We start from the raw sequence: 15,614 nt of genomic DNA on the forward strand, positions 1-15,614 counted from the left end.
CAAAAGCATAACTGAAACATGAATTTGTAATGCCTGCAGTCGAGTGCAGTTATGTGACTTGTTCCAGGGTCTTCGGTTCTAACAGAACATCAATATTGAACATAGGCCAGAGTTTTAAAATTCATTGTAGGCTGGCCTATTAAAAATATATGCTGAAGTTAGCAGTTGGGATATTTGTCCATGAATTCTCTAGAACTAAACTTTAAAAAAAATCCTGAATATAAAGAGAATATGACCAACTATTTTATTTACATCATGGGACCTAGTTAAGTATATTATTTGGTAAGTGAGATCAAACAAGCTCTTAAACTGGACACTTAGCTTCTGCCTCATCAAGAGTAAATACATACTGAGCACCTTCTGTGAACCCAACAGTGGGATGGGAAGGGAACCCATTGCCCTTTATGCGCTTCTAGACTTACGGGAAGAAAAACCCTATTGGCAAAGCGGAGTATGCTGCTATTTAGCCTGAATTAGTATATACTAACATATACTAAACTAAATGAGCAATTTACTAGAGAAAAAGTAGTATGTTCAACACCAAGTGAGCAATGCTAAGTGATGTTCACTGGCCTAAACATGAAGTCTAATTTCTAATTTCTCATTTCTGAATAATAGCTTCTCTATACCAGTCAATCATTGCTTTATGAAGGGATTCTCAAAGTGTTTCAACATCTACTTCTCTGTACTTTCATTCCAAACTCTGGACCATTTGAAAAAATTCCAGCGTCATTGTCTGACATATATTAGAGGAGCAGAATCTCCGTCTCTCGTACACACACAGACACACAGACACACAGACACACACAGACACACACACAGACACACACACACACACACACAAGCCCACTGTCCACAGGCTCAAAGAGCAGTGTTGGGGTAAGTCAATGAGAGCAAGATGTCACAGAAATCTCATCAGAGGTGTGAACATTAGAAAGATTTCCAGTGAAGAGTCCTTCTGAAAAGCCAGCTAGAGAAAGTGCATGGAAAGCTGATTTTCTGTTTCCTAAAATTTTAATGAAAATGACTTATGATTAAGATCTTATTCACACACACATAAAACTACATAAGAGAACACTGTGGTGGAAGAAAAAGATAATCTGAATGTTGCTCCAAAGAGAAGTAAAATCTGTTCTCTAACTCTACTTTCAGCCAAGAGAGGAGGATATATCTCTAACTCCCTATCCATTTACACACTGATGTCATCATTTTGTTAAGTGTGCTAAACTGGAGATGGATGGGGTGACATAGTCTGGGTAATATAAGAAATATTACATATTATTTTGTTTAAAACACGTTCTAATTTTTGCTGTACACGCTGAATCACAAAGTATGACTTAATTTGTGGCCAAGTTCTGGCTTATTTTCAATTTTTCAGCTATTTTTTGTATTTAAAAGTTTGACTTTTTAGAGGGCTGAATTAGTTGTCAATATTACTTTTTATTATTTGCAATAGTCTGAGATTTCCTCAAGAAATTTTTTAAGTAAATTGTGGTTCACATTCGGTTGTAGATTTAAATACCAACCCTTACCCTCTTTGTTCATCCACCTTTCAGAGTGATTCTCCCAGGAGACATTGTCAGAAACCAAAAATAGAGTAATTTATTTGAAAGACCATAGAAATATATGGTATTATTACCTGTAATAGTACTGAAAACCTGAAAAGAAATGTAGGTATTAATTTGATGATGTTCTTAAAACATGAAAGCTATGCATTCACAATAAAAATGTTCTGCTCATATATTAAGTATAAATTATTAGCTTCTCACAAGAAAAATGTCATGAAGAAATGTAAGAGATGTGATTTGAAGCTTCTTCTCTTCTTTTTTCTTATTATTCACATAGTTTCACTAAGATATGGCACTCGTTCATTTATGAATGCTTGCCAATGGTTCTGTCTCTTTTTTTCTATGTTTTTAAAAATCACAATTGCTTTTTTCCTTCTAACCATTTTATTCAGAATGACCAAACATACAGTGTTATAATCCTCTGTGAAATTCTAGAATTAATAGTGTTTCACTGATGGGGGATTGGAAATAATTGAACACATCAGTCAATCAGTTGGGGGCAAAATATGTTTGAATTTAAAAAATATATATTTCTTCTGTACAGAAATACGGTTCATTGGATTGTAACCCTCAAACCTGGAAAAATATCTACTCCTTTCAACAATTCTGAAACAATGATTAATGGAAAGGCTTTTTGTAATGCAAAGTCTGAACACATATGTCACAATCTTGGATTTATCAGAATGTGATTATAACATTAAAGCTATGTAAATACTATTAAAGAAACAAAGTGTTATAGCAGCATAATGAGATTGTGCATTTTTTTCTCTATCAGATTTAGATACACTCTTAAAAAGACTTAGCTACTATAATTTAGAATATAAAATTTCAACGTGTGTTTATCTGGCATACTTTCACTAAGAAGATAAGATGTTTGGATTTATTTAAATAAAACTGATAATGAGAAGAATAATCAGAAAAATAAATCAACAGGAACCACACTTTCCCATGTGTGTCACAACCTGAAATATATTTGTTCCTGTTTCCTTAACCACGCATTTGCGAAAAGGCCTTAGGCAGCTTACAAAATTGTTATATTTAATTATTCACAACCATAATATGCCCTTATAAAACTGCTGTCCCAGAGACACCTGGGTGGCTCAGTGGGTTAAGCCTCTGCTTTTGGCTCAGGTCATGATCTCAGGGTCCTGGGATGGAGCCTTGCAGCGGGCTCTCGGCTCAGCAGGGTGCCTGCTTTCCTTTCTCTCTCTGCCTGCCTCTCTGCCTACTTGTGATTTCTCTCTCTGTCAAATAAGTAAATACAAATCTTTAAAAAATAAATAAAACTGCTGTCCCTCGTAACTGTTACAGTTACTTTCTTACTGACATCAGAACATTCACAAAGTAATTCATCTATCCCACCTATAATGGCAATGTCTACTAAAGACATTCTGGCAAAATGTTAATGGCTCACAAAGGGACAAGATATAGACAATCACTTAATAAATTTCATAGCATAAATGATCAAGTATAACTGCAAAATTAGAATGCAGACATTATAAAAGAGTGAACAGTGACTTAAAGGCAATAATTTCTATCTAGGATATCCATGCTAATCTATGAACAGAATTTCTTCATTATGAATGAGTAGCTTTCATTTTTTTGAGAATGTTATCTAGTTAACACCGACACTTCTTTCATGTTTTCAGTACCAGCATAGATAATAATACCATAATACCACCAGCTTGTATCATTGCTATTACTGCGAGAGCAGAGGTACAAATACAAATACAGATGTGAGAGAAAAAGAAAATCATTTCCCATATCCATCAAATCCTACCTTTGAACTTAAGTTCATATCTAGTTTCATGTTATTTATGGGGCACATGCAGTTTGCATGGGGCTGCACCTGTTAAAAGCCGAGTCTTCACTGGAGAATGAAATGTGAAAGCATCACTCTGAAAATCAGGGTTTATCTTAGAAACTAACCTTGGATGCTACAGACTTTCATAAAAAATTTTAACTTAAGTCCACCAGTGGTTAACAACTTGAGAAGATCGTTGTAAAGAATTGACACAGGCAACCCAGGGACACTGCACAAGAGTACTGTAGGCAAATATGCTCAAGGCTGAACTGATTCATTGACTTACCTGAGACATATACCACATACCATATACTGGTCAATGACTGTAGAGAGTAGATACTTACTAAAATGAATGCGCTCATTAGATACAGGAGAGTCACAATTTGAAATCTTTTTAGGAATAAAAATAATTCTTATTCCTGATTTGAAGGATATAGAATAAAAATAGGTACCTTTTCAATTTTGTTACAAAACTTCATTTCTGTATTTGTTTATTTATTTATCCATTTCTGTATTTATTTTAAATAAAAACAACAGATATTCTATTGTGCTATTTCTTAAAAGTGAGAAAAAAGATAGATTGGTTATCATTTCACTCTCTGAAATCTATAAATATCAATGGTTTATAAAGACTAACATTACATTGACTTAATCTAATAATCAGAATGAATGCTAAAAATGACCCGAAGCTTCCAGTAGCATTTCAATGTTCTATATTAACTGTTCATTGGCAATAAAATTATTTATCTTCTGAGAATCCAAAGACAAATTTTGACATATTCACCAAGACAATTATTGTTCCAAACAGCCATCAGAAGCATAATTCACTTTCTTGAGCAAAATGTACATACATTTCTCTTGTTACAAGAAAATAATTTCTCTTCTAAAGCTGATCATAAAAATACAAAGTGAATTCTATATACTAAGGTAGTATCTCCCCCTTCAAAATCTTCTCTTGGTTGTATTCTTACTAATGCTAAGCTAATATCCTTCTGAAATTTGGGGCTTCAATCTCCATAATAAGGATCTGGGACTTAACAGAGAAAAGGAATCACATATGAGAAACAAATTTAAGTAACATGAATAAACTTTTTATGGAATAGACTTTTTGAATGATTATCAAAATGTTTTCCTTTAACCTAATAATTATCTAATTTCATAGCCTAATAGTGTCTTACTTAGACACTTAGACTCTTGAATGAAAAAATAATAAAGGTAATGGGTTTTCATTGCTTTTTCACCATCTCCTCTTCAATATGGAACAGACTATAGAGAAGCCAGAAAGACAAGTTTTAAAAAAGAGCTACTTGGGGGAGGAAGCATGGAGTCAGAGCTGGTTTATAGTGATAATAAAACAAGTTGACCTATCTTGCAAAAAGCTTTTTAACACAATGAATGACTCAGGACCAAAAGACACTACAAAGTGGCCTAGCAATAGCATCATTTCCAAAAGAGCAGTGTGTCCATGCGCGTGCACACGCGTGCACACACACACACACACACACACACACGTGCTTTATAAAAGAGTTTTAGAGATAAAATGGAAAAAAAAAACTCTTACTGAAAAGTCTTCAAAGATTTTCTTGAGTTCTTTGTGACCATGCCTTTCAGCAATATGTGCTGGATCTGAACCCGCGAAATTTTTCATCTTAGATGCCCAGGTTGCTCCTGAACATTGAAGCAAATGAACAGCCAAGTTCTTTAAACCAAATTTTGCTGCACAGTGGAGAAGAGTTGGGAGTTCTTTGAAATGAGTATCTATAAGCAGAAAAGGCAAAGGATTGATGTGTTTTTATCTTGTCTGGAATGCCACAAGAAAAAGTCAAACACAATCTACTCCTAAAAGTAATTCTCACAAAATAGAACAGATTTTCATTGTGATTTTGCATGTAAGAAACCATCAGTGGTTCTAACAATGAAGCATCTCCTTCTTTGTATTTCTCAGCATACAATAAATAGAAACTAATATTCTCCCTAGCACTAATGCCCCCCTCTTACTTGGGGGGTAAGTTTAATTTGGAAAAGCATATCAACCTCTTAAATACAAAATAAAACAGAACACAAGTATCATATTGTAATAACTCTTTTTTAATCTATTTCAACATTAGCCAAACACTAACAATATTAAATAGGTCCATTTATGAAACCTTTCTGTGTTTTCTACTGCCATGCTTACTTTGCTGCCTTCTGAAGGTGAGATGGACACATAATTGCTGGAAAGGTTATATGAGATTTCTATGTAAAATTTTTCTTTCAAAAAGGAACGGCAACAGAAAATACAGGTGAGCACTTTGATAAACATCTTCAGCATGGAAATTTCCATCAGGATTTTACAGCTTTCATATCAATATTTCAGAGTTTGAGTTTCAAAATTGGTTATTAACTATCAATTAGAAGTATTAATTATGTGTAATGGTAAAACAGTGAATGTAAACAGCTATCTCAGTGAAAACACATACACACAGAAATGAGTGTTGGTTTGTTATTATTCTACACTTTCACACGTAGATGGAAAAAATGTGTCACAGAAATTACACACCAGCTTGCTTGAATAGCTGTGGCATTATCAGGAGCAAGCAACTGGAAGGCTTATGGCAACAGAAACAAAGGTGTCAAAACAAAAGTCAATTTTCTTCCATAATATTTTGGAAAACTGAATCTGGCTTCATTTACCTCTTTGCTATTTTGTAGACTAAAGGAACAGAAAAGGAAATGAGGAAATGAGACTTTGAGTTTTCAATTCACTTGGGTGTCTCAGGGCAGAATAAATTATTTAGTTTGTTGGTTTATATGTTTTAATAGAAAACAAAATAAAAACCTCCAGGATACATTAAGAACATTAAGAACTTTGCTGTAAGGAAATATTTCACCCTTTAAAATGTGTTAGTACTAAACAGATATAGGCAAATTCCATGGTTATATTTCAATAATAATGCACTGGTCCCTTCTTCTATGGTATTCTTATATTTTATGAAGATGAGCCTGTGAAAGCTGAAACTGTCTAAAGTAGGTACCATCTTCAAAATAAAAATGTAGTTACTTAAAAAGGTATTAAGATATAATTATTTATTTATTTTTATTAAAAGGCACCATGAAATATAATTTTCTGTTATAATTAAACCAGGGCAAATTTAATCAAGAAAATATTGACATGATAATATCAGATTTCTATAAGTCCTTGGTTATCTCTCTCACTGACACATCATACAATAAATAAAAAACATTGCCTGGCAATCAATGCTTTATGCATTATTCTTGCACACTGCTATTCTGGTGAAATTGTAAATCACTGTCAATGCAACTTAAAATGTTTTTATCATTAAAGAAATGTTTAATCATTTTGGGAACACAGTCACCTTTTAACCTCACCAAACCCCTGTCAGTAAATCCCTCAAGTTTCAAATAACTAATATAATATTAGTTATATTATAATTTCAAATAACTAATATAATATTAGAAACAACAACAACAAACTTCATTAAAAATCTCTCTTGTACATCAAAAAGTGTAACAAGGACTGGGACAAGAGGTCATGGATTTTCAGGCTGCCTTTCTTAACAGTTCTGCTACTGTGAACTGTGTTTTCTGACATGTATGGAAGAAATTCTATTGATTTTAAGATCATAGCAATAGTAAAGGGTGCTACAGATTTGAAGGTTGGCTTCTTTATTTCCCATTTCTCTGCTTCATTTCTAGTGGCAGCTTAAAATCCATTAATATACTAGAATACTTTGTGAGGTTACAGACATGAAAGAGCCTTAGAGGGTATCTTGTTATGTTCCTAACCAGTAATAGAAATGTTGTTGTTTTTTGTTTGTTTGTTTGTTTGTTTAAGATTTTTATTTATTTATTTGACAGAGAGAGAGAGAGCAAACAAGCACCTTTAGACGATGTAGAATATGACAGTCACAAAAGCACAGGCTTAGAGTTGGCATTCACTATGTGAACTTCAACAGGCAACTAATTATCTGAGCCTAGCCTTCTCTTCCAAAATTGTAAGGCTATTGAGATAATTAAGGGACATAACACAGAAAACGTGCCCAGCAAAGTGTCTGAAACATAATAGGCATTCGATAAATATTATCTCTTCTTTGTCAATAGATTAAAGCATCCTTGTCCTAATTCATCTTTGTTCCAACCATAAGATCCCTAATTCTTTTCATTACTCCAAAGTACAATCTTGAGAGCTTTACCCCAGAATAGTTGGTCCTTTATAAAATGATGAATCAGTTTTAAACTGGCCTAAATAAATCATTTATAGCAACACTTTCTATTATCTTGGATGAGGTTATTTTACCTGCTTATTTTCATTAAGTTGGAAATGCTCAGCCTGCTAATATACATGGTCAATAACGAAAAAATTTCTAATTTAAGTTTTTTAAATTAAAATATGACAGAGCTAACCTTTCAAAGAATTTGAAATGATTCATAGGAACTATGTTGGGTTATTTTAATGTTAATTAAATCATGATCTTTTAGCATTATTTTTGTAGAACATCAAATTATACTCAGCATGTGAATATATTATATTTATGTATATGAATAAAGATATTCATGCTAATACAGGTATGATTATGCTAAGAACTAGTCCAGGCTTTTATGTATACTCTATAAAAATCATACTTTTTGTATTTTCACCTTGATTTGATTATTACGAGAATTTGAGATATGAATGGATTCCTCTGTATCTTGAACAGGCATGTTTGTAATCACATGATCACTAATGTTTTTGTGTAAAGATATTTGTGTTTCTGGGGCTTAAAAATTTTTTTATGAAAATATGATTTAAGATTGCACTGATGAGTTTAATGAATTCTAACAATTTTATACATCCATGCAACTACCACCCAAAACAAGCAAAAGAAAGTTTCTATCATGGTAGCAAATTCTCTCGTGTCTCATTTAGTCAATTCTCCACTTCAGAAGCAACCATTTTCTAATTTTTATCAACATAGGTAAGTTTGATTTCTTCTTGGATTTCATATAAGTGGAATCATATATGCATGTGTATTGTATTGTCTTCCAGCCTCTATTTCTGATGAGAGGTCAGATACCATTCTTAAAATTGTTTTCCTGTATGGAATGTGCTTTCCCCACTACAAACTCTTCACCCTCTCCTCCTCAACTCCCTTTAACTACTTTTAAGACTTTATTTATTTTTGATTTTCAGCAGTTTAACTATGGTGTGTGTTGGTATGATATTTTTGTAAATTTATTCTGCTTGGGAGTTACAGGGCTTACTGAATATGTGGATTGATGTGATTCAATTTTGGGTCAATCTTGGCCATTATTTCTTCAAATTTTTTTTTGCTTCCTTCTCTGTCACTTCTACTAAGGGAATACAATTACACATATGTTAGATTATTTAATATTATTCTATGCAGCTTGGATCAGAATTGAGTCAAATTAGTATGTAGATGAACTGAGCTTGTTCTTTTTTATGGCTTTACTTTGAGTCTAGATTTTTCATCTCTTTTTCAGTTTGAGTAATTTATTTGAACGGTCTTCAAGTTTACTGATTCTCTTTTCCTCTTTGTTGTTTCTACGATTAACTCCATTTAATTTTTTAGAAATTTCTGATATTGTATATTTCTAGGATTTCCTTTTTTATTATAATTTCTATTGCTCTGATAAAATTGCCATCTTTTTACACATGTTGCCTAACTTTTACAATAGATTCTATAATATATTTATCATAGCTTTTCTAGTATTTCATCTGATTATTTCAACATCTGGAACACTTCTGTGTCTGCTTCTAATCACTGTCTCTTTTCTTGACCAAGGGTCACCTTTTTATCCTTCTTCATATTTCTTGTAATTTTTTATTGTACTGTATTAAAGAGCTCAAGTAAATAATGTTTATCCCCAGAATAAGGCATACCATTGCCTCAGTCAGACAACTACATTTGGGAATGGAGTGAAATTTTTCTGTCGATGAACTGAGGTTGAGCATTTTTGCATCTTTACTTAGCTTCCATTAACTACTGGCCTCAAATATTTTGAGGGCAGGATCACAACTTTCTTCAGCACAGGTTGGCATCTGAGCCTTGCTGAGACTCAAGAAACCTCAGCTGCTGTAGAGACAGGCTGTCAGCTTTTGGGTTACCAGACATTCTTTTTTTTCTCCAGTCCTGCCTCCAGAATTCACATCAGAATATCTCTTTTAGATTTTGTGAGGCCTCTGTAGTATACTTGGTTAATACAGACTCCTTACCATCCCAATAGCTTGGAAGTATTTCTTCCAGCTTTGATGCCTCTCTGTATTTATAACTTGCTCTCCATATGCTCTCTGTAAGCACATGGTAAAAGCTTTGGTGGGATTTGCCTCAGCAAACCTGACCCCTTTCATTCTTCAGCAGCCATGACCAGGACTTCAGGGAGGGGTCAGAATGTTTTTCAAGGAGCTCTCTCAGGTTTCCTGCCCTCTAGCCCTTGGTATACTAGCTCTGTGCACTTGTAACAGCCTACAAAAGAGAGGTAGTGGGTGATGCAGATCCAGTCTGTAATTGGAGCTCTGTGGGATTTTTGTCCATCACACTAGCCTAGTATATCCACTTAAAGTTTGCTAAACATTCAGCTGGTTTCTCTTTACTCCTCATCAATAGTGAGTTCTTGTTGCTCTGTAAAGGATAAAGGAAGTCATGAATTTCTTCTTTCTTATGAAGGACTCTTTCTGGAATTTGGTTATTTAGGTTTTTTTGTCATTAATTTTCTGCTGGATTAAAAAACAGATGCTGATTTTGAAAATCATCTTGCTTGTTGTTATAATGGGAGCAATAGCCTCTTGTGATGAACGTGTAATGAGAAAGAGTCCTATTAGTCTTAGCTCATACACCAGTTAGTGATTTTCTTAAATTTACATTTATTTTTATTTTTTATTAACATGCCATATATTATTTGTTTCAGGGATACAGGTCTGTGATTCATCAGTCTTTTTTTTTTTAAGATTTTATTTATTGATTTGACAGAGAGAGATCACAAGTAGACAGAGAGGCAGGCAGAGAGAGAGAGAGAGAGAGGGAAGCAGACTCCCTGCTGAGCAAAGAGCCCGATGCGGGACTCGATCCCAGGACCCTGAGATCATGACCTGAGCCAAAGGCAGCAGCTTAACCCACTGAGCTACACAGGCGCCCCTGTGATTCATCAGTCTTACAGAATTTACAGCACTCACGATAGCACATAGCCTCACCAATGTCCATCACCCAGCCACCCCATCCTTCCCATTCCCCCCCCTCCAGCAACCCTCAGCTTGTTTCCTGAGATTAAGAGTCTCTTATGGTTTCTCAAATTCCACATATCAGTGAGATCATATGATAATTGTCTTTCTCTGACTGACTTATTTTGTTTAGCATAATACCTTCTAGTTCCATCCATGTCGTTGCAAATGACAAGATTTCAGTTTTTGGATGGCTACATAATATTCCAGTGTGTGTATATATACCACATCTTCTTTATCCATTTATCTGTTGATGGACGTCTAGGCCCTTTCCATAGTTTGGCTATTGTGGACATTGCTGTTATAAACATTGGGGTGCACATTCTCCTTTGGATCACTGCATTTTTATCTTTAGGATAAATACCCAGTAGTGTGATTGCTGGGTTGCAGGGTAGCTCTATTTTCAACTTTTTGAGGAAGCTCCACACTGTTTTCCAGAGTGCCTGCACTAGCTTAAATTCCCACCGACAGTGTAGGAGGGTTTTCCTTTCTCTGCATCCTCACCAACATCTGTTGTTCCCTGGCTTGTTGATTTTAGCCATTCTGACTGGTGTGAGGTGGTATTTCACTGTGGTTTTGATTTGTATTTCCCTGATGCCAAGTGATGTGGAGCACTTTTTCATGTGTCTGTTGGTCATTTGGATGTCTTTGCAGAAATGTCTGTTCATACCTTCTGCCCATTTCTTGATAGGATTATTTGTTCTTTGGGTGTTGAGTTTGATAAGTTCTTTATAGATTTTGGATACTAGCCCTTTATCTGATATGTCATTTGCAAATATCTTCTCCCATTCTGTTAATTGTCTTTTGGTTTTGTTGATTGTTTCCTTTGCTGTGCATACAACATTTATTTTATAAGTAGTTTATAATCTTACTTATTAGATTAAAATAATGGATTCCTTAAGAAGATATAAAAAGTCTTATAAAATTTGCTTACTCTGTAGTGTACACCTGCTTCATTTCATGGAAATTTTCATTGAATTAATCAAGAATCACTGCAGATGTAATGAATTTTATTATCAAGGTGTAAATAAGAAACCACAATTCACACTAAAGTGTGGTCAGTTTGCTTTTGACTTTTTTTCTGGATGAAATAAATTTTCAGTTTCAGTTGTTTCAACCCACGTTTGTTGAATGCTAATTCCAGAAGAACAGAATTTAATGTCTCTCCTTGTTCAAGGAAATTCCAATTTCACTAGTTTTGCAAATAAAAATAAATAGGTGAGTTGGTACGTAGTAAAGAAATTGAGTCATATAGTTGTTTGTGCTGAGCCATTTCTAAAAGTTCAAGGTAATCCCTATAAGAGGTGGCCAATAATTAGATTGAAGTAATCAAACCAAAGCTTTCAAAAGATTAACCTTGCTCACCAGAATAATAGAATGGGAATATACCCAAGGTTGGAATATAAGCTTTAAAAATTTAAAAGATGATGATACAAACTGGAAGTGCATGGCTATGTAATCCATTTATTCTCATAAATCACTATCTAGAATCATAAATATTTATTCACTCAAAGTAGAATGAGCAGGTGGCCACTTTAAGACAAAACAATGAAGCACACAGCAAAGAAAAGATAAGTCAGGAGACTGCTTTCTAATCCCAGCTCAGCCACTCAATCTGTAATGTGTAAGAAAGTTCATCTCCCTGACCTCTGACTCTTCATTTATAAAATTAGAGGGGCTGGGGACTTCTGGGTTAGAAGGCATGCCACAGATGGTTTTAGGGTAATTTTCCCTGAATGCTAATTAGATGTCAATTAAAAGAGTAAGGATGACATTTGTGAAGGTTGAAGAAAGGTAATAATTTTCATTCTTTTCATCATAGGATTTGGAGTCTGATAAAATGTTAATATTTCTGGAGGTCTGTAAAACGGAGCATTGCTGGGTGTATGAATCTGATTGTTCTGTGACAGGAGAAGACAAATGCAACATGTGAAGTGCCATTCTCCACATCCTGTTGAAATAGTAAACACAGAAGCCTATTTAAAATTTCAAGCAACAAAAAATACCTCTAGAGTTATTATATTTCTAAAGCCTTGACAGTGAAAATTAAATGCACAAGGGAAATAGTGTTCCATCAAATCCCTTTGCTACAGTTTTATTATCTCTTGTATTACATAAAATATGAGTGAAGGGGCACCTGGGTGGCTCAGTGGGTTAAGCCTCTGCCTTGGGCCTAGGTCATGATCTCAGGGTCTTGGGATCAAGCCCCCCATCTGGCTCTCTGCTCAGCAGGGAGCCTGCCTCCCTCTCTCTCTCTCTCTCTCTCTGCCTCTCTGCCTACTTGTGATTTCTCTGTCAAATAAATAAATAAAATCTTTAAAAAAATATGAGTGGGAAGTGCATAGACACACACTTTAGTATTAACCTCAATTTTGGAATCACCTCATTAATTACATTAATTACATTACACCTCATTAATTACATAATTACATTCTTGTTACTAAAATAGTCTCAAATATTTAAGAGAAAATATTAAAAGTTGTATCCAATTTGTATGACCCTTGTAACTGTCTCAGGAAACGTCATGCAAGTTCTTTTTTTTTTTTTTAAGTGTTTTAGTAAAAATGGTTAAATTCCTAATAAACATTATATTCAAATGAATTCTGGTTTCATCTTAATAAATAATGTTCAAAATAATGACTTTTATTATTCTAAACCTTGCAATTCTAAAACTTAATACTTGTTTATTTTGAGAGGCAATATTGTGCAGTTAGTGCTTAAACATAAGGGCTTTGGAACCAGATTGGATAGATGGAATCCCAGCTCCAACATTTACTAATGGTGTAATTTGGACAAGTTACTTGAATTTTGTGTCTCAGTTTTCTCAATGTTTAAATGAAAATGATAACATCTAACCAATAAGCTATTAAACCTAGGTCTAATGTATTCTTTCATACAAACAAGTACTATTGATCCTCACTACTCACAATTTCATATTTTCAAATTTTCCTACTCATAAAAATTTATTTGTTCCCTCCCAATCAAAACTTGTGGCCCTATTGTGGTGATTTGTAGACATGTGCAGAGCAGTAAAAAATCTGACTGCATGTTCCCAGCTGAAGTCAAACAATACAACACCCTGCTTTCTTATTTCAACTCTCATACTTAAAGCAAATGTCCTCTTTGTGGTCTATGTAGTGCCATGTTTTCTATTTTTGTGGGTTTTTTTGTTGTTGGTGGTGGTGTGGTGATCAGTTGTTTACAAAGTGACCCCCTGGCATAGCACAGAGGTGCTGTCTGGTGTTCCCAAGCACAAGAAGGCTGTGATCCGTTTTATGAAGAAAATAAGAGTGTTAGATAAATTTCGTTCAGGCATGAATTATAATGACTTTGTTGGTGAGTTCTATATCAAGGACTCAAAAATACATATTAAATGCTGGGTTTTTAAACAGAAACGTGCATAAAATGAGGTTATGTATTAATAGACTGACAAAAATGTGACCAGAGGTTTGCAGGAAGCTAATACTGTATTTCTCCTTGTGCAATGTTCAGTATTCTCTATTCAGAGACTTTATGTAACAAAACTACCATGAACAATGAGAATCAATTGCATTGTAAATAAATCTAAAGGCCCCTTTCCTTTGTGGAGAAAGAATTCGACATTTGCTTCTTGTTGCAACATGGCTGGGCATTTTCAAAAGTATGGTGCCTTCTTTTCCTTCTTCCACACTGTTAAGGAATCTCTGGGTGCAGTCCTGTGTGTTGCTTCTCAGAGTGAGGCCAGGAAAGGCATCAGGCTGGAGGAAGAAGCTGTGAACATTTCAGCCCATGATTTCTGAGATATTCTCCTGCTTGTCTCTATGTTTAGGGCTTACAGGGTCAAAATCCAAACTGGGCATGGTTAGATTCCATACTGGCAACCACCCTAGATATAGAAAGAACAGTCCTAGTGCCTTGACTCTGTCTTGTTTATTTTCCTACTTTCCAGACTTGTGCAAAATAATAGGGAAAATCTAGGATGAAAGTGAATCCTTACTCTGTTGTTCTCAGATAATATAAATTCCTTCGAGTGATTGTATGTCTTTTTGATTTTGGTTAGATTCCGTATATTTTATTGTAATTAAATGCTTAAAATTTGGGAGTTTATAAAGCTATAAAAATAAAGTTATGGAAGATTGATGTTCTGGCATGCAAAATATCTGAATGATCAACTAACAAGAAGCATGAGAAATGAATGAAACATGTAACTTTGAATCCAGAGAGAGTTCATTGTTCACTGAATACCCTCATAGATAGAATCCACCATAAAATTAGCAACAGTAGTAAGAGGAGAAGAAAGAGGAAAAAAGGAAGGAGGATGAGAAAGGGAAGAAAATATGACACCTAATGAATGAATGCAGTTGAAAAAGAGAAATTGCAGCCATGTATTGTCAGAATGAGTGATAACAGAGCAGCAGGACAGGGAAGCAGCAGACTGATGCAAGACGGTCTGATCCCAGAGAAAGAGTATTTGGGGACACACTGTAAAACAGCTTCTTATCCAAGACAGTGGCCAAGAATGGCAACATGTAAAACAAGAATGAAGTAATCCATGAAGCCACAATAAATAGCCTGGGAATTTGGACCCCATACCTGGAAGTGATGTTAGGAAACAAAGGAGGACGTATAGTCCTTATTAGCAGTTCTTATAATAGTATCAGTTAAAGTTAAATCTCATAGCATTTTAGTAGGTTTATTATCCATTCTCCACTATCTAACTCAGACAGTGATGAAGTAATAAAAAGAGTGGGGCTGCTCTAAGTTCAACTAATCTGGCCAGTCTGTGGCTACTCTCTGTTTAAAATAAGAAATCTCTAGAAATGTTATTTCTATAGAAGTGTGACTGCATTCTTTTCCTCTCTGTTCATTTCAAAAAGACTTTTGAAAACTACTAATTTTGTCTCTGTTGAATCTTGACAGTAAAACAAAAACAAACAAAACAAAAACAAAAACAAAGAAACAAACAACAACAACAACAGCAAAAACAAACTAAGAACCTAAGAAGAAGCCAGGAAAGAACTTAGAAAGGGTCAGGAAATCTAGAACA

The 15,614-nt window shown here is 34.4% G+C and overlaps 1 protein-coding gene across 2 annotated transcripts in view; it reads right to left on the reverse strand.

The window, feature by feature from the left end:
- Positions 1-15,614, reverse strand: part of BANK1 (B cell scaffold protein with ankyrin repeats 1) — a 305,074-nt gene that overhangs the window by 161,593 nt on the left and 127,867 nt on the right. For both annotated transcript variants that reach the window (XM_032860894.1, XM_032860891.1), the window contains exon 7: positions 4,934-5,130. In XM_032860894.1, the coding sequence (XP_032716785.1) occupies positions 4,934-5,130 (197 nt within the window). The remainder of the gene's footprint in view (positions 1-4,933; positions 5,131-15,614) is intronic.

Source organism: Lontra canadensis, unplaced genomic scaffold, assembly GCF_010015895.1.
Source record: "Lontra canadensis isolate GAN:19392208 unplaced genomic scaffold, GSC_riverotter_1.0 scaffold1, whole genome shotgun sequence".
Classification (NCBI taxonomy): domain Eukaryota; kingdom Metazoa; phylum Chordata; class Mammalia; order Carnivora; family Mustelidae; genus Lontra; species Lontra canadensis.